This window comes from Elephantulus edwardii, unplaced genomic scaffold (assembly GCF_000299155.1).
Source record: "Elephantulus edwardii isolate Elephantulus edwardi_28Jun2011 unplaced genomic scaffold, EleEdw1.0 scaffold00209, whole genome shotgun sequence".
In the NCBI taxonomy this organism is placed as follows: domain Eukaryota; kingdom Metazoa; phylum Chordata; class Mammalia; order Macroscelidea; family Macroscelididae; genus Elephantulus; species Elephantulus edwardii.
The window spans coordinates 4,931,094-4,950,551 of NW_006399959.1; the positions used below are offsets into that span (position 1 = coordinate 4,931,094).

Below are 19,458 nucleotides of genomic sequence, written 5' to 3' on the forward strand. Positions count from 1 at the left end.
ATCTGTGAGAGCAGGCGACGGGCACAGAGTGGACTGAGGAGTGTGAGGCAAAAGGGAATCTCCGCTGTTTATTGGTGGAATGAATTGAATGAATGAACATGTGCACAAGTGACAGGGAGGTGGTTGCTTTCCTGCACAGATACTTAGGTCCTGTCAGGACCTTTACTAAGGAAGTTAATTCTCACTGCAGCAGCGCCGCACACAGCCTGAAGGAGGAGCGTAAGTGCCCCTCACACGTGGGCGGGACCGGGAAGTGCGGGGGCGGGGCTACCTGGAATATGAGTGAGACTGGTGGGATGAGTGGTCGAGGCTAGGAGATGGGGCGGGACTTGCGGGTAGAGTAGGCGGGCCTATCTGGAATGTAGGCGGGGGCATTGGGTATGGTGGGCGGGGACTCCGAGCGTGCGTCGCCCTCGCTCATGCGTCTTGAAGGCCCGGTAATGGCGGCACCCATGGCGTCGCTGAGAAAGCGAAGGCGCGGCAATGAGGACGCAGAGACTGAGTCTCCACCCGTGCCGGTGCATAAGCCTTCGAGCTGCCCAGCCCGCCTCCTCCCGGGCACCTTTTGGCTGACCCGGATAGTGCTCCTGAGGGCCCTGGCCTTCATTTACTGTGAGTCCGCGGCAACCGGCGGGCTTCCACCTGTGCGGCCGCATCTCCCTGCCCAGAGCCCCAGTGCTCAGGACACGCCCCATCACGGGCACCCTACTCCCCACGCACATGTGCCCCGCACCTACCTCCTCCCCGCGCGCACACCTGTCCCACGCACGCCTGCCCCGCACATGCCCTCCCCCCCCACTGGTTCTGTGCATGCACCCCTCTCCGCACACGCTTCCACCCATCAGTGCCCCCTTTCTGTACACCCCGTCCCCCGCATGCACCCTTTCGCTGTGCAAAGCCCCCTCCCCTGTTGCACACCCTCCAGTGCACGTGTCTTCTTCCCACGCACACTTCCACCCCTCTGTGCGCTTGCCCCTTCCTGCGCATGTATCCCCTCCCCACATGCGCCCCACTACACCCCAGGATGCGCCCTCCCTTCCTTGTCACCGCCTCTAGTGCCCTTGGGTTCTTGGCAGGTGAAACCACACCAGGATCACCTTGGCTTTCCTTTACCCGCCTGGAGCCCACAGAGGTCCCTGCCAAGAATTGATGCCAGTATTGGGCTTCCCAAAGCCTGGCACAAGATAGTGGGTGGCAGCCGCAGACCTCTATTTCAGAGGCTCAGAGAAATCTCCACCTGGCTTAGCGGAGCGCCAGCTAAAGTCACCCAACTTATTAGTGCAATAAGTGCTTGAGGCCTCCCTTGCAGACCTGGGCAGAACTGGATGAAGCCTGGGTTTCCTGGAGAAGCACCCCTCTACATTGTAAATACAGACTATCAACTACTTCTGTTGTTGTTAGGCACCCAAATTGAGTCAAGTGTGACTCATAGTGACCCTACAAACAACAGATCTGAACTCTGTCTGTCCTCTCTTGTCCTATCATACTGACATACCTGAGCCCATTCCTGCAGAAAGTGTGTTGATCCATCTCATTGAGGGTCTTCCTCTCTTCTGCTGGCCTTTCTATGTATGATACCTCCTAAAAACATACCCTAAGGAACTCTGATGGGAACCCAAAGGCAGTCCTTTTGCCAGAGAAAGGTGGGCATTCTTCCCCCATCTGATTGACAGCCTCTGAAAACCTGATGGAGGGTCTGTTAAGAGTCAGTTCTGATTTGATTTCGTATAACAACAAAAACATGTCCAAAGTGTGTGACTTTGCCATCCCTGTCTTTAGGAAGCACTTTAGCTGCACATACTTCAAGATGTACCTGTTTCTTCTTTTGACAGTCCATGGGGTATTTCATACTCTTCTCCAACATCACAACTCAAAGGCATCTATTCTGGGTAAATTCATAAGTACCCCCACCTCAGTAAATACAGAAACCCCTTTCTCTTTATAAACATAGGGGTACACCATTCCCCTGTAAGCATACAAGCACATGCTGTCCCTATAAGTGCAGGGAGGTTTATTACTGGGTCTTGTGGATGTTGACAAGTTGACAAGTGTACCCTGCCACAGATACTAAGAGAACCTTTCAAGGCTCCTGAAGGCTGAGCCCAAGGGCACACTCATGGCACCTCTTGCAGCGCCTCCGGTGCTATCAGCTAACCTCACTTGCCAGCAGCCTAGAGATTTTGAGGGAGGAGGGGTCACTTTTCTGACTTCATCATGAGTGGGAGTCTCATCCCCCAGGGGAAAGCCTGGAACCTACTTAAGCTTGGATCTTGACTGACTGAACACTGAACCCCATGAGGAGCAGACCTCTGAGGAGAGAGTTTGAATCTCCAAATCTCCAGCAACTGACCTGTGCAGGTGCAGCTGCTTTTTCCAGCTTCTTCCCAATCCCAGCCCCAAACCCCCAGCTTCCACTTGGAAGCTCTTGTGAGTGCAGAAGTGTCCCTGAGTAGACACTACCTAGGGGGTAAACACTTACGCTGCCAACCCAGAGGCATACAGGTTCAAATTCACCAGCTTCTCCACAAAAGAGAACTGGGCATTCCCCTCCCATGTAATTTATTATCCCTATGGGCTGGTTCCAAATGGATGGCACATAACAGCCAACATCTAGCTTACAGATTGGTGGTTCAAATCCCTCCAGAGCTTCTTCAGAAAAGATGCCAGACCCCAAGTTGTTGTTGCTATGGCAGAGTCAGATCCGACTCACAGTGTCCCCATGTAGGACAGAAATAGCACCTCCCGGTCCCGCGCCATCTTCACAATCTCTGCTGTGCTGTGGTCACTGTGTCAGTCTGTGCCCTTAAGGGTCTCTGTCTCTTTCACTGACATTCTACTTTTCCAAGCATGATGACCTTCCTCCTCCAGAGATTGGCTTTTCCTGTTAACATGCCCAAAGTGTGTGAGCTGAAGTCCCACCCTCCTTCTTTTTAAAAATATTTTTCTTACCCTCCTAGCTTTTAAGGGGTACTCTGGCTGTCCTTCTTCCCAGACTTACTTGGCTGGTGCTGTATTCAGTATTGATTACCAGCCCAGTGGGGCTGTTCCATTCTGTACACATGGGTCACAAAATGTCGAATAAGCTTAGTGGGTTTGGGTTTGGTGTTTTGGGGAGTATGGGCACACTAGCAGATTCTTAAGAACCTGTTCAACAAACCTATTTGTACCAATCACAACCAAACTCTCCAACCTTCTTAAAGAACTTAGAAATGGGAGAGAGGACCAGGCTGAGAGCCCACATGGTCTGGGGTAAGAGGGTATTCATCCTTCCAGAGTGTTGTCTAGAAGGTGCTGGTCTAATGGACAGCTCAGGCGTTGGAACATTTCAGAGTCTCACTTCTCCATCTCCTACTTGGAAAGTGGGAAAGATCCGCTTAGCTGCCATTTATATCCCCATGGCATCACTGTGCATTCGAATTCTGTTTTGTGTTTCATTTAAGAACTCGGACCCCTTCCTGGTCCACGTGGAAGGCTCGGGTCTTCTTACAAAGCCTTTCTGGAAGGATCCAGGTTACTTTGGGCTTTCAACACAGTTTGTCTTTTAAAATTTTTAAAAAATTTATCCCCAAAATAGGTTTTCCTGTGCTGCCTCCTCTTGTAGAATGTGGAATAGTCAGTCACCCCGGTGAGCTCTGGCTGTCACTCAACAAAAGATGAGTCCAAGATCAAGCTAAGCTCTGAGACTTTAATGGACCTCTCCAAGGGTAGCTGGGCTACCGCAGAAAACACAGCTTTATAGAAAGGGCTCCAGGCTGGTCCCTGGCTCAGCAGTTGCCTTTGATCTCCACAGGGATTCTCCCACTCAATTCAGAGAGAAAAGACTCCGCAGCCCAGGGCGTAGCAGGTACTCTGGGCTCAGTGCTGAGCATACAGATTAGCTTTGACATAAACGTGTTTCCCTCTTATTTGGAGAATAAGTGTATCTAAGGTCTGTTTTATCGGGTGCTTGTAGAGTTGGCTGTAAGTCATAGCAAGGGCGTGTGTCGGCCCATCTCTCTGAGGGTCTTCCTCTCCTCCGCTAACTCTGCTTTTCCAAGCATCACAACCTTCTCTAAGGACTGACCCCTCCTGAATTGTTTATTTAGTTAAGGAATCAGTTTCTCGAACTTCAAATGCAGTGGCTTTCTGACAAGGGGGCGGCCATCCAGCATTTACCATCTAGTGGGTGGGGCAGTTCACAGTGTCAGGCTGCAAGCCTGCAGATTCAGGCCGGCACTCTGACTCTTCCAGCTGGATTCACCAGCTCTTCGGGAGAGAGGTGAACAGACTCCCTCTAAAGACTTACAGCCTCGGAAACCTGAGGGAGGATTGCCATAGGTAGGAACCAACTCACCAGCTGGGAGTTTGGGGGGTTCCAGTGGCGCCCTGGTGGCGCAGTGGTTAAATGCTCCATTGGTCGGTGGTTTGAGCCCACCAGCCATTCAGCAGGACAAAGGCGGAATGTCAAGAAAGCAGCTGCTTTAACTACTGTGCCACCAGGATACCTCTGTAAAGACAACCTTCGCAATACTTGGGGGCAGTTCTACTTTGTGGCAATAGTTTGTTTTTAATAAGTGTTCTGAAAGTGCCTGGTGGTGGCATGTTTAAAGGACTCAGCTGTTGACCAGGAAGTCTGTGGTTCAAACATCATCCGTGGGAGAAAGACAAGGTTTACAGCTGCAGAAGCCTTGGGGGGCAGTTCTCCATCCTACAGGACTACTGTGAACTGGAATCAACTTCAGGCCACCACCAACAGAGGAGTCTAGGTTTCACCAGGAATGAGAGCGCTGCTCGTTCCGCAGCCTCCTGAGATGCCTGTGGGCTTCTCCAGATAGATCATTGGATGCTGTTGACGGAACTGTCATAAAAGCATACCAGATGTATTCTGTAGACACACCCCTTGGGAGAGGGTGCTGAATTTGTTTAAACTAAACCCGTGTGAATTGTCTCAAAGAGCCCATCACAAAAACGCATGTCAATTCAAACTCACAGTGACCTGTAGAACAGAGTGGAACTGCTTCTTAGGGTTTCCAAAGCTCTAATCTTCACAGAAGCAGACTGCCTTATCTTCCTCTGAGAATCTGGTGGGTTCGTCCAAACTCATTGCACCTTTGGGGTCCTGGTCACTCAGCTCTCTGTCGGAGCGCTCTGGAGGACACAGTGGGGGCACAATCATACCCACAACCATCTGAAATGCTTGGCTGATCTTCTTTGGGGAATTTGAGAAGCCAAAACACATTTCACACCGAGCCTCATTCTGGGCTGTTTTGAACGTTTGGTGATTCTGAAAGGTTGAGGGGATTTAGACCTGTCTCCTGTTTTTGCCTCTCCAGCTCTAACTCGCCAGTCTCCTGGGTTTACAGGCTCTTGGTTAATGTTAAAAAAACAAACACAGCCACCTTGTGCCAGCTCTCCTGTAGTACATACGTCCCAGAAGATGACTGAAGGTCATTGTGCGTGGTCCAGCCGTGGGACCAAGAACGACCTTCCTCATTATCCTCCTTGGTGGGACCATGGAGTCAGTTCCCACTCAAAGCAACACTGTGAACAGTAGAACCGTCCCTTGAGATTTTCTCCACTGTCATGTTTATAGAAGCAGGTCTCTGGGCCTTCCCTGAACTGAGCTCTGGGCTGGGTTTATACAAAGAAGCTTAAACCCCAAGGGCAAACTTGAGGTAAAATCCGACTCCTGTAACCCTCCATCCAGTTAAGTCTTTACTGAGAATGTGACCTCATTTTTCTCTAGGTGGTTTCAGACTGCTGATCTTTTCAGTAAACAGCCATTATATTATGCACTGCACCACCAGGACACCTTACAGAAAGAGCCCTTAGCCCATTCTGTTAGGAGAAAGAGGGTGTCAGAGAGCAAGACTTGAGTGCTGGGAGCCCTCACGGCTAGTGGGGTGTCACTGCAGCCAGATACTCTTAGCGGACAGAGCTAATCAGTTCCCACCACAGAAGGAGGGAGAGATCCGCTCCTGCCGCCATTCACATTTTCCTCCAACCTCGTGTACCTGAAAGGGTGGAGGGACAGTGCAAGAGAGGAAGATGCTGGATGAAACAGACTGACTCAGTGAGTAGGGTAATGGGGTAGGTGTGTCAGAGACAATGAAACTGACTCAGGATAGAGCAGGGTTCAGAGATGTCGTACGTAGGGTCACAATGACTCGCAAGTGACTCAACGGCACATAACAACAACCCAGCACCTGTGAGGGAAAACCCCGCCAACGAAACCCCAAACAACCAGCGTTATCTACACAGCCTTCCCTGTTTGGGAGTCATAAAATTTTTCGAAGACGTTGAGAAGGAACCCAGAGTTCTAGGATCCACAGTTTGGATCAGAACCCCTTAGTCAGACCCTTCTGTTTCCTTCTATCCCCAGCCAGCATGTACCCTACATCCTTCTGTCCCTGTTCACGCTCCTGCATCTCCTGTTTTTTTTCCAGTCGTGGCATTCCTCGTGGCTTTCCACCAGAACAAGCAGCTAATCGGGGACCAGGGCCTGCTACCCAGCCGTCTGTACTTGAAGAACATCTGGCAGCATTTCAAAGGCCGGGTCAACTGGGAAGCACTGAGCTACGCGCCCACTGTCCTCTGGTTCTTGGACTGGTCAAACATGGACACTAACCTGGATGTCCTGGCCCTGGTTGGCCTGAGCATCTCGTCTTTCATCCTAATAGCTGGCTGTGCCAACATGGTCCTCATGGCCACACTCTGGGCTCTCTACATGTCGCTGGTCAACGTGGGACAAGTTTGGTAAGTGGGGGAAACTGAGGCAATGCCACAGGACATGCATGGGCATGGAACACGTGTGGAGTGCCGTGGCCAGGGCTCCAGCTCAGCTCATTCTCTTCTTAAGCAGGCTGAGCAGTCCCCCTGGAATCTGGGGTAGTACAGGTAGGGAGATGGCGCGGCTGCTCACGCAAAGGTGGAGGGTCGAGTCCACTTAGAACCACAGAAGAAGGGTCTGGCAATCTGCAGAAAACAGGCCCCGTGGAGTGCAGCGCTCCTTCCATGTATCTACAGTCTGTGCTGTATTCCTCCCAGGCTGGTGGCTCATCTTCCAGAGCTCCACTGGTCAGTACTCTGTAGGACCCACCCAGGGAGCACCACTGCCTGGTTTTCAGGCCTTTCTTCTGAGTTTCTTATGTAAAAGCTCCCCTGAAGCCTGTCCATCACAGGTGACCCTGCTGAGCCATGGTTTCCAGTGTCCCAGGGCCATGCAGGCCCACAGTGCAGTCCTTGATAGTCAGGGCATTTGCTGGTCTTGCTGGGAAAAGAATTATACAGTGTGTAGGGCCTTGGGTTGGGTTCTCTGGAAGCTAAACCAGTGAGGCTTATGTACACATAAATCACTTACTCACTGGCGTTGAGTTGGCACTAACTCCCAGTTACCCTGCATTGGGCTCCCAAGGCATAAGTATCAATGGGAGACTCCCGTTTCCTTTTCCTGAGACGTTGCTGGTGAATTTGAAGCACTAGCCTTTGTCATTGTTACGCGCCACTATGGACACATGGAGAGATTTATTTCAACAATGTGGCTCACATGCTTGTAGAGGGTGGCAAGTCTCAGTTCTGTGGCTTGGATCATAGGAGAGACGCATCTGGGGAGACCATGTCATAAGCAGGCAGGGTCTCAAACTGCAGGCTTCAGAGGCTGATGAGTCCAGAATCAGCAAGTACGACCACTGGTTGAAGTCTGGGGGGTCACAAGCCACAAAAAAACTCCTTTGCTTTGCCAGAATCCACACATACATTCAGTATCTAGCACACCCCTGAGGAGAGGTCCCAGCATCCTATAAGGCTGATCCTAGCTCTGCAGAATTGCCTTTGTTGCTGTTTGACTAACATCACAGAGGATAGGATTTACAGCACGTGGGCAGGTTACACTATGCTGAGAATCATGGCTCCTCTGACACATGATAGTAACCACCACATGTAGTCATATTTTATGTGGAACAAGGGTCTGTGTTTTGGTGGGACAGGCTTGGAGGAAGAGGCAGAGCGTTGTCTGGGACACGCTCCAAGTCATGTGAAGACTTTGTGGTCCAATGCTTTAGAGCCTTCCTTCCCCGCCCCCCAGCTTGTCTTCCTTGGAGTTAAAAATAAGTCCCAGCCATTGTACATCTTCCCTGTAAATGATTCGTATCTCTAACAGGTGAGGGGTTATCGACAGAACTACCTAGACCTCAGCACCCTGACCCAGTAGAGAATGAACGGCATTTCTTTCTCCCCGCCCCCCTTTAGTTTTATGGTCATTTTAGTGAAAGTTTATAAAGCACACTGATTTTCCATTCAACTGTTCATACCCATTTTGTTTTGTGGCATTCATCACAGCACCCACAATGTGACCACATACCTCCTACTTCCTCCCTGGGGTTCTCATCTCCATTCATCCTTTTATCTTACCCATCCTGCTGTATGAACTTCCTTTCTGAGCAAATGCTGTCCTTTTGACTCTATCTATATTAGTCATAAGTTCAGTGGTCGGTTGTCCTAAGGAGAGAGTACCACTCTGATACCCTAATTCCCACGTCCCTAATTCTATCTAGGCTATCCCACAGTAGAGCAGTCAGTAGTAGTAGCCAGGCACCATCTGGTTCTTCTCGTCTCAGGGTCTGGAGGTTGAGGTTTGCACGGTTCATCAGTCTTCTGTGCGTCTTTGCTCCTTTTCCCTCTACTTTGTTTCTCATATGAAGAGACCAGCAGGGAGTGTGTGCGCGCGTGCGCGCATGTGTGTGTGTGTGAATTGAGATTTTAATGAAAGTTTATAGAGAGCTTGGATTTCCATTCACTCATTGTGGCACATTTTCCTCCCTGCCCCCACCGTGGGTTCGCTTTTCTCTTTGAAAACTGTTCTTAACATTGTTGTACAAAGAGTCGAGCAGTTTTACTTCACAAGTTGTTCAAACATCCTTTCTTAAAAGCAGCTTCTACTCAGCTCTCCCCAGTCACCTCAGACATGTCTCTTCTGCTGTTTGTCTTCTCTGTTCTTTCTTTTTAATTCTGGAAAATCATAAACACCTCGGGATGGGAAGGCACATGCCACGGTGACCAGCTCTCTCACCAGTGGACCCTTCTCAGCTCTGGGCCATGCCGCCTTCTTTCCCTGGCTGCCTCCCCTGATGCCGACGCTGTCATTTCATTCATCCATATTCCATCAGGCAGCTCATTTCCTTCCCGGTAGCATTATTGAGATAGAATTTGCATACCATAAAATTCACCCATTTAAAGGGGATTGCTCAGTAGATTATAAGGTAATTATGACAGTGTCTGTCCATTACCTCTCTGGTTCTTCTGTAACCACTGGTCCACTCCTTCCAGAACATTCTTCCAAACAGAAATCTGACCCAGTCCCAGTCAAACTCCATTCCCACCTCCCTCCAGCCCCTGGCCCACTAACATAATTCTTGTCTCTATGCATTTGCCTGTTTGGGCCTGTCATAGTTATTCAGGCTGCTGTAACAGAGATGCTATGCTGCACTGTCTCAGTCATCCAGTGCTGTTGTAACAGACACCACAGTGCACTGTCTCTGTCATCCAATGCTGCTGTAACAGACACCACAGTGCACTGTCTTGGTCATCCACTGTTGCTGTAACAGACACCACAGTGCACTGACTCTTAACAGCAGTCTTCCCCTAGATCTAGGAGGATCTCTGTTTAGGGATGTGCTCCAGTCCTGGCTCTTCTTTCTTGGTGGTTCTGAGGTCCTTATCTGCTAGCTTCTTTCTCCTTTTATGTCTTGTAAGATAAAATGTGATGTGAATCAGACTGCAAGGAAACACCCTTTACATCACATTTGACCTGTGACTGAGTAAGAGTGTTGTACTCCACGTGAGTCCCTTTACATCTGATTGGCTTGCACATCAGATCACATCACAGGAGGGTGATGACCTCATTCTATAACTGCAAAATGGCCTAGGCATGTTCACAATGTTTTGGCAGACACAGTGCAGTCCATGGTATGAGAAAGCCAACTTGCACATGCCTCATTATTGCAGATATCGCTTTGTCTGAGTGATGTGGGACCAAACACAGATTGTCCTTCAGATTTGGTTGTGTGACATTTTAGTGCACTCATAGCAACCCTGCATTACTGATTAGAACTAAGTGTGACCAGGTGTTCATGGAAGCAAGCTACCAGGTATTGTCCCTAGGAGGGGTCAAGCACCATGCCTTTAGATACGCAGTCAGGTACTATTTGAGAACAAACAGATTTGTCCTGGAGAGGGTGAAGCCAGAATGCTTCTTGGGGTCAAGGATTCTGAAGCTTCATCTGACATACTTTGGGCATGTTGCAAGGAGGGACTGGTCCTTGGAGAGGGACGTCATGTTTGGCAGAGTGGAAGGGCCGTGAAGGAGAGGAAGACCTTTGATGAGATGGATCGATTCTGTGACTGGAGCGGTGGGAATAAGTGCGTATGAGATGACTAGGTTGGCACAGGATAGAACGGCATTTAGAGCTTTTGCACATAGGGTCGCTATGAGTCGCAAACGACTTGATGGCACATAACAGCAACAACAACAACAACAACTATTTGCACCACCCCATAGGCCTGGTATTGCTCATATTCACTCATCCCCCAAAGTAGATTTCCACTCCTCTTTAGGGGGGTAGCCCCATATAGGCTGTGAGAGGTCAGGGTGAAGGCATGGATTTGCCCGACCTCCTGCACTCTGGATGGTCTGGCACACAACTTGACTCCATGTCACTTGCCTGAGTACCTCTGACAGCAGATCTCCCCCCCCGACGGCACTTTGGCCAGTACTTAGGGTAGCTGTCAGCTCTGCCCTGAGCAGACTCTGTCCTGGTCACTGGGTAGTCAGGAGACTTACATGGTGGGTCAGCAGGATACTCTGATGGGGCAAATGTGCCTGGAGAATCGAGTCAGAATCCTCACACTGCCTCCTCCTTTTGTGTTTCAGGTATGCATTTGGTAAGTGAAGATCACATTTAATGATGATGTTCTAAGAGATTAGCATTGAGTGTTGGGGTATGTATCTTTTAATTTATGCATGAGATCTCTGGTGTATATTATGTATCTGGTTGTAATTTATATTATGTATCAGTATGTATCTTTTTCTGAGCAGGTGTCAGGATATGTATCTTTTAATATGTATATTATATGTCAGAGTGTGTATTTTCCGATATAGATCTTTTATGTAGAGGTCCATCTGCATCAGTAAAGACAACAGCCTTGTAAACAGGGTGGGGCAGTTCTACTCTGTCTTAGAAGGTTGCTGTGGTTTAGGATTGAGGGTGGGGTCCCTTTAAAGGGACTGCAGTTTGGAGTCTGTATAGTAGAAGGAAGGAACTCTGGTGGTGCAGTGGTTGAGTAGGAAGACCCTCGAGGTGGTGGGTTGATCCAGTGGCCACAGTGATGGGCTTGGGTACAGCTGAGATTTTGAGGATGGCTCAGGACTGGAAGTGTTTCCTTCCCTCTCATATATGGGGCTACTCAGAGTTGGAGGCAACTCAGCAGCACTGACAACAACCTTTACAGGAAGGAGGCCTGGTGGCACAGTGGAGGAAGCATTGTGCAGCAAATGCAGAGGTGAGTAGTCTGAGCCCACTGCTCATGCTCCATGACAGTCTATTTCCATAAAGAGTTGCAGCCTTGGAAATGGTGCAGTTCTGCTGCATCCTGTAGGGTCAGATGAGTCGGAACAGACTGGATGCCAATGGGTTTGGTTCTGTGGTGTAGCTTAATCTTTAGGAGAGCAGTTTGCCAGGTCTTTTCTCCCACTGAGCTGCTGGGTGGGTTCAAACCGCTGATCTTTTGGTTAGCATCTGAGTGGGTAACTTGTACCTCCAGGGCTCTTTTTTTTTTACCTCCAGGGCTCTTATGGAATAGACTAGAGAATAAGAGAGTGTGGTTCTTGTGATGGTTAATAAGAGCAAAGTGTAAAACCACTGTGGAACATTTCCGTAGAATATATTTGGAGTTTCACCTGAGGTGGAGTCCGCTGCAAACAGAAGGAACCTGGTGCAGGTGACATCTACAAATGAGAGACCAAGGACTCAAGGGTACCAGAGAGCAACAGAGCAGGTGATGATCAGAGTTGAGACCTGGCACAGAGTGGATTTCCTTAACGGCTTCAGCTGGATGGCAGGACCCTGTCGTCGTAGGGATGCCACCCTCAGAGAGAAAGTCAGTCTCCGTCTGCCTTGAGCAACCAGAAGATGAAACTCCGTGCACCTGTGGACACTGGAGAGCAGGTGGGGGAGTCCAAGAAGGAGACAGAGTCTGTGGATAACCTTTGCCCGCTCTCTGGGTGACCTCAGAACTCACACGTGTGCAAAGTCTATAGCTCGCTGCCCTTAGTCATGGCACAGCCAGAAGCCTCACCTTCCTCGATCATGTCACAGCTGAGATCCACGCTGCCCTTGGTCACAACAGAGACACAATCCATGGCGCCCTTGGTCACAACAGAGCCGTGATCCATGCCGCCCTCGGTCACGGCTAAGCTTACTTACAGCCTGACCATGCTCCTAGCTCACTCAAAGGAAAACATCAACTCCTTTCAGAGGAATATAATGGAATCCAGATCCTCCACAACTTAATGTTCACAGTGCCTGGGATACAGCCTGAAATTACCAGAGACACAAAGAAGCGAGAGACTTTAACCCACTTGAAAGAGGAGAGGCAGGACTCAGGACAGCCTGGGTACTGGGAATTGCAGGAAAGATCTTCAAAGCTGGTTTCCTGCTAACATTTAGTGAGGTCAGGGAAGTTACCTCTGATTGAATTGGAGAGAAAGAGAGGAATCTCAGCACAAAAGTAGAAAATGTAAAGAAAGGCTGACGTGCTTGTAGGGCTCTAGGGAGTCCCACCTAAGACAGAGACGTTCCATTTGTGATCTGAAACGAGGGAGCCACAGCCAGCTGGTTATGTAACTGCTGGTTCTGTGCCCTCACCTCTGGGCAGCAGCAGCTTGGACTCACGCCGACGTGAGGTCAAACGTGAAAAAGAAGAGGCCCTGGAAGGGAGCACCTGGTGGTGCAGCAGGTTAAATTCTCCACCAAATCAACTCAAACTCACACCCCCACAGGACCTCGAATAACATAATCACCTCCATGTGAGCAGCCAGTCAAGTGAAAGAGAGTTTCCTTGGGGGGATGCAGCTGTCCCCCTCGGATTTCTGGGCTGTACATCTTTACAAAAGCGGTCTACTTCGCCTACTCTCTCTATCCCAGAGAAAGGTTTGAACCACCAGCCTTTTGGCTCGCAGCCAAGCACTTTAACCACTGCACCATCAAGACTCCTTCTGTATAGAGGGAGCTGAACCCCAAACCAAATTCACTGTCACTGAGTCAGTCCTCACTCATAGCAGTCCTATAAGAAGAGCGGAGCAGCCCGTAGGGTTCTTGAGGCTGTGGGTCTTTATGGACTTGGACTGCCTCATCTCTCTCCCATGGAGTGGCTGATAGACTTGAAATGCCAAACTTGTGGTTAGCAGCCAGTGGCTTTAACCATTGTAATACCAGGGCTTCAGAGAGTCACCTCCCTTGGAGCAACTGTTGGGTTCATACTGCCACCCTTTCCATTAGCAGCTCAGTGCTTAATCCACTGCACCATCAGGGTTTCACAGCCTTGAAAGCCCCGTAGATGGTTCTCCTTGCACATGTGGGGTGGCCACGGAAGAATCAAGTGGGTGGCGACTAGCAGTAGTGAGGAGAGGAGCTCAGGAGTCCCTTGACTGGAGGGTTAAGCTCTCAGCTCACGACCTGAAGGTCCCCCGCCTCCCCAGCAACCCAGGGCAGCTGAGTCAGGACTGACTGGGCCTGCGCTAGCCACACCCCCTTCTGGTTTGAATCAAGGTTATTTGTTGTTGTTGCTGTTGAGTCAATTCTGACTCCTGGTGACCCCAAGCGAGTCCAAATTCTCCTCAGAGAAACCCCTGTTCTCCAGCATTTTGATGACAAAGCCTCTTTTCTATGCGATTCCACTTATTTATCTAGAATTGCAACATGATTTTCCCCACGTGTGGTCGCAATCAAACCTTTCCACCCCAGCTCCGCTCTGTAGTTGTTATTGGGACCGTCCACCAGAGAACTGCCCCAGGGGGCTTCCTAGGAGAAGAACATTGATGTACCATGGACTTGCAGAAGAACAAACAAATCTGTGTTGGGAGAAACATAGCCAGAGTGCTCCTTAGAAGCATGAATGACAAGACTTCATCTCATACTTCAGGCATGTGATCAGGAGCGGCCAGCTCCTGGAGTCGGTGTGATGCTTAACAAAGTAGAGGGTGAGTGAAAGAGAAGGTGACCCTTACGGAGATGGACTGTGTGTCTGTAGTGACGGGCTCAGGCACAGCAGAGTTTGCAAGGATGAGGCAGGAGCTGACAGAATTTCATCTGGACATGGGCTTGCTGAGTCAAAGCCAACTCAGAAGCACCTGGTGCCATAATTTGAATTGTGGTGGTGAAGAACATTGACTGTACCACGGATTTCCAAAAGAACACATGCTGTGTTGGGCACCTCTGCTGTGAAGGACATCTTTAAAGTGATAAAGGATATCGATTTAAATACTAAATTGTGCCTGATCTAAGCCAAGCTCTTCTCAGTCACCTCATATGCATGTGAAAGTGGATAGATAAGGAAGACCAAAGAAGAATGAAGAATTAATTCTTATTATAACACTGGGCTTGAGCACAGTGGAGATCATCAGGATGAGATAGAACCAGGTATGGCCTCAGTGTCACAGTCACAGTCGACTCAGTGGCACCTACCAACAACAGCCTCAAGAACAAGTAGACCTGACTCGGAAGAAGTTAGTCAGGGTGGCATCCAGCCTTAGAGGTGGAGATAGTGAGTTTCCTCTCACAGCCTCTAGGCAGGGTTGTTACTAGGAGACTAGTCCTTGGAGAAGGACATCATGCTTGGAAAAACGTCAGAAAATGGGAGGAAGCCCCTCAAAGGGATGGAGGGCACCTCTGCTGTGCTGGGTCCCAAGCCCCTTCTCCCACTTGCAGATAAAGCAATCACAGGCTCAGATGACTGTGGTGCAAATAGGCTGGAATTTTCCAGAAGGCAGGAAAAGCACAGCCTTTGTTGTGACCAGGCTCCTGGGATGCTGCATGCATTAAAGATCTGGCTTTGAAGACTGCACAGTGTGGCTTTGGGGACACAGGGAGGAGGCTCTGCTGGCTGCCCACTTCCTGCCCTGCAGGACGCAGACGTGCGCTCTGTCACCCGAGGAGGCCGGAGGCCTGTCACACTGCATGCTGTCCACGTGGTACGAGCCGTTTTGGAAAGGATGCAGGAACCTGGCAAGTGGGCAGCTCACTGCGGGGCAGCTGCCCCATGAGGTCAGGCTGAGATGCCCCATGCATCTGTGAGTGTTTTTGTTTCTGTATTGGAGAAAATGAACAGTTTCTACCTCCGCAAATCCCCCCTGGTGGCAGGCCTAGGCTGCAACTGGGCATCCGACCATAAGAGTGCACATGGATAAAAATGGACACTGTCAGTGGGGCGTGCACTGAAGTGACAGCAGCACCCACCCTCCGCCTTGGCCAAGGGATTGCGAGGAGCTTCCCGGAGCTGGTGGGGGCGGGGCTGCACCTGCATGGGCGGGGCCATCTGCCCTATGACTGACTGCAGCTGGGGGAACTGATAACTTGCTTCCCCCACAGGGAGGTCGACACCAGGAAGTGCCACACTGGGTGTGGTCACCCCTAATGATGCCACAGATACTAAGAAACCTCAGGGTCAGGGCCCTCTGCAGGCTCAGAAGGCTCCAAGACAGTAAGGAAGAAGACGGACACAGCCACTCCACGTACCACAGCGAAATCCTGCCCAGCCGCGCCATTCTCAGCCTCTGAGGTGCTCAAGCCCATTGCTGTGGCCCTGTAATGCTCAAGCCCGTTGTTGTGCCCATGGGTAAGCGGAGAGGAAGGTCAGTCAATGTCACAAGAATCTTCATCTTTTTCACTGACCTGCTGCTTTGCCATACAGCCTAAGAAACACTGGAAGGTAGATCTCCTCTGTCATATCAGCACTGTCCAGGGCTACTATCTGCCCACTGCTCCAAGTCCTGTGGACTCACAGTGACCCTGCAGGGCAGTATAATCTTCATGAAAGAGCCTATGGGATGGGGGGGTGAGGGTGGATGACATTGTGTTCCATGTGGGGCTGCTGACCTGAAAGGTCCATGGTTCCGATCACCCCAGCCACTCCTTGGCAGAAATAGAAGGCAACCTCCTCCTGTTAAGATGTACTGCCTTACGAACCCAGGAGTCAGAGTGAACTTGACCGCAATAGGTTTGGTTGAGAATCTTTGTGGGAACACATGTCCAGCTCTTTCCTCCTGTTGGGATGTTCTGTTCCTTTTCCCTCCATGGATCTATATGGGCGCTTAGACAGATGCACACACACCATACACTTGTCTCTCTAGGCATGCGCACACACATACACCACCCCACCCCACCCCCACCCCCGATTGTCCTCAAGGCAAGGCTGTAGCTGCAGACAGAACCCTTCGGTACTCATGCATCTTCGTTACCCGGTGCTGTTCTAACACTTAAGTCCTCGCAGCTGTGGGAGCCCAAGACCAGAATCGTGCCCATAGTTGTCCCAAATTGTAGGGGCGGCCTGGAGACCAAAGACAGCTTGGTCCCATCAGGCACCTGCAGAACCTGCTGTGTCCCTGGCACTTCCTGCTGCCAGTGCCCCACTGTGGGGCGACTGAAGGAACCGGCCGTGCAAGCTAACCTTTGCCAGTGCGGCTAACAGGGAGCAGCATTGTTGGGACGGCAGCTGTGTGCCAGCTCCTTTCCTAAACGCTTTGATGTTTTAAAACAGCAACCTCACACTGGACTGCCATGGCTGCTGCTATTACAATAGTCACTGTTGTCTGGGCTGCGGACAGCCCCACATGCACACTCGGTGCGGGTTAGTGGGCTCAGGGCTCCAGTGCAAATCTGACACTTTCCCCTCCGCTTGTCCATGGACACAGTCTCCATCACCCGCACGATGCTCATGGCTTTTCCCTAGAACAACATACCCCCACCCCTGGGTAGCCCACACCCTCCACTTGTGCATGGGTGCACGCTTGGCTACCCGTGTGACGCTCATGGCTTCTCCGTAGACCCACATACACCCCCACCCTGTATACTGGCTGCTCAGTCCTTTCAGGAAATCACCTGCTTTCCAGGTGGGGGCTCAAGGCTACCCACACTCACTGCTTCCTGGGCCTCTCTCCATCTTGCTGTGGACACAAGTGCTCTACCTGCACTGAAGTGCTCATCTGCCCTCCGGCCTAGGACATGAGCCGAGGGGACAGCCTCTGTGGCCGCTCATTGACTGGTAGAGCGCACTGTGGTGCTGACTGAGTCCCACCTGAGCCCTGTGGACCAGGTCTGCGTGCAGATGTGAGCAGGGAAGACACCCGGCGGTAACCACCACCGCCTTGGCATAGCCAGCACCTTCCTCAGCTTACCTCAGAGATGGGCCTTTTGGAGCAGGCATGGGATATGGTCCTCTCAGAGCTGGACAGTGTGTGAGCGAGTGCTTGGGCACCTCTGGCCTGTCCTGGGTCAGGATGGCGTCCTTGTGGCTGCCAAGAAGCAGCGATTCGGGGAATGAGAGAACTGATCTGGCAGCAGTGCCCCTCTGCTGTGTGAAAGCTCACACACAGCTAAGGCGCCTTATCAGGCAGCTAAGCCCAGGACCGTCAGGGATTGGTGTATCACTGGCCAGTTAAATGATGCTGGAGCGGTATAGAGCTGATGGTTTAAAGCCTCAGAAACTCAATGGAGTGTCGCCATGAGTTTCCTTATATTCATAGTAAAAGGTTTGAAATCTATATCTAGAGGGCTTATTGAGCTTATCTCTTCTTCTGCTTTTATATCCAGACTTTTATCTGCTCCAGTTTATCTCCTGTCTTATCACTTGATTACTGATTGTAGGTTGTTGGTTTGTTGTTTTTTTTCCCACTGAAGAAATTGTTTGAGTAAAATGACGTGGAAAGAGAATGACTAAGCAGCCGGTGGAGAGTGAAGAACTCAGTGTCCATTTGTCTACCAGCTTGTGCTCACTTGGGTTTCTCTGTCACTGGTCATTGTCACATTTGGTCATTTCAAATTTAGATGGTTTAGGGGAAAAGAAAAGGGCCCACGTGGAGAATGAAGCCAGGGAGGAAGGAACAGGGCGCAGGGGTGAGGCTGATAGCGGGGTGTCCAGACAGACTGAATCCACAGGAGATGAGAGATGGGGTCACCTCTGAGCTGGACAGCAGTATGTCCAATCTTGAGAAATCAGGATGTTGGAAAAGTATCATCATTTCTGGGTACAGAAGGAGCTCTGGCCAAAGGTCAGGCCAGTTGGGAACCACCCTGTAGATCCATGTGGGCTGGTCTAGTAGGCTGACTTGCTGTCTGCCTGGCTTTAGCTATTGGAATGGGTTGCAGCGTCCTCCCAAGACTGGAAATGGGAAGCATGGTGACCATGAGCATTATTAGCTATACAGACACCTTGGAGATGTTATGGGTTCGGTTCCAGGTGACATCACTAATGTGGATCTCCTATGAAGCAAGTCACATGGCATAATCCATAGGGTATCAGCACTGTTCACCCCAAAATTACACCCCTCTGGCAGTTCAAACATACCAGCAGCTCCCTGGGAGAAAGGGGATCTCCTCTCGTGATTTATAGCCTCTGAAAACTGACTGGAAAGTCAGCTTTGAGTCAGTTCTGACTCAAGAGCAATGAGCTTTCTTTTTTTTTTTTTAGCTTTTTGTTTTGGGTCTTTTCTGAGTATTTGCTTACATTCTACTGAGGTCATTAACGGAGCTCTGGTGGCGTCGTTCACAGGGAGCTGCACAGCTAACCCAAAGGCAGTATCTCTTTGGAGGTTCAAACCCGTCAGCAGCCACCCTAAGGGCGAAGGATGAGCAGCCTCCTCCTGTGTGGTTCATCGCCTCCAAAAACCTGCTGGAGGGTCAGCTGAGTCAGTCTTGATTCCACAGCAGTGGGTCTGACTGTTCCTTAGGAGCTCGGCTGATACACAATGGGCCACTAACAGAAAAATCAGCAGCCTGACTCCACGTTAAATGTGCAATAGCATCGTTAAAATGTTCAAAATAAGATGTGGAACAAACTGCAAGAACATGAAGAAAACCCCAAAGCCCAAAACTGGAATGCTACTCCCCCACCCCTACCCCCAGCCCCCATGGTTCAGCGTGCAGTCAAACAGTACACAAGCCTACACGGTGACCAGCAATACGAGGGAGACACTGGTCTTTTTTTTAATTATTATTAAATTTTATTAGTTTTAATGAACATTTACAGAGATTTTAGGTTTTCATTCATTCATTGTTGCACTGTTTTCTCCATCCTCCTCCCCAGTTCGTTTTTCTTCCCACCCCCCCACCATGTCTGTTTTAATTGTCCAATTGCCACAGTGCTTGTCAAAGCCAGTTCTGATTTGCTTGTCAAAGCCAGTTCTGATTAATCTCCTTTGTCAGTGTGTCC

At 50.2% G+C, this 19,458-nt stretch overlaps 1 protein-coding gene across 1 annotated transcript in view; it reads left to right on the forward strand.

Annotated features, from left to right (window-relative positions):
- The first annotated feature begins 419 nt into the window (after positions 1–419).
- Positions 420–19,458, forward strand: part of LMF1 (lipase maturation factor 1) — a 93,929-nt gene continuing 74,890 nt past the window's right edge. The window contains exons 1-3 of the mRNA XM_006897504.1: positions 420–612; positions 6,426–6,735; positions 10,907–10,917. Of these exons, the coding sequence (XP_006897566.1) occupies positions 420–612; positions 6,426–6,735; positions 10,907–10,917 (514 nt within the window). The remainder of the gene's footprint in view (positions 613–6,425; positions 6,736–10,906; positions 10,918–19,458) is intronic.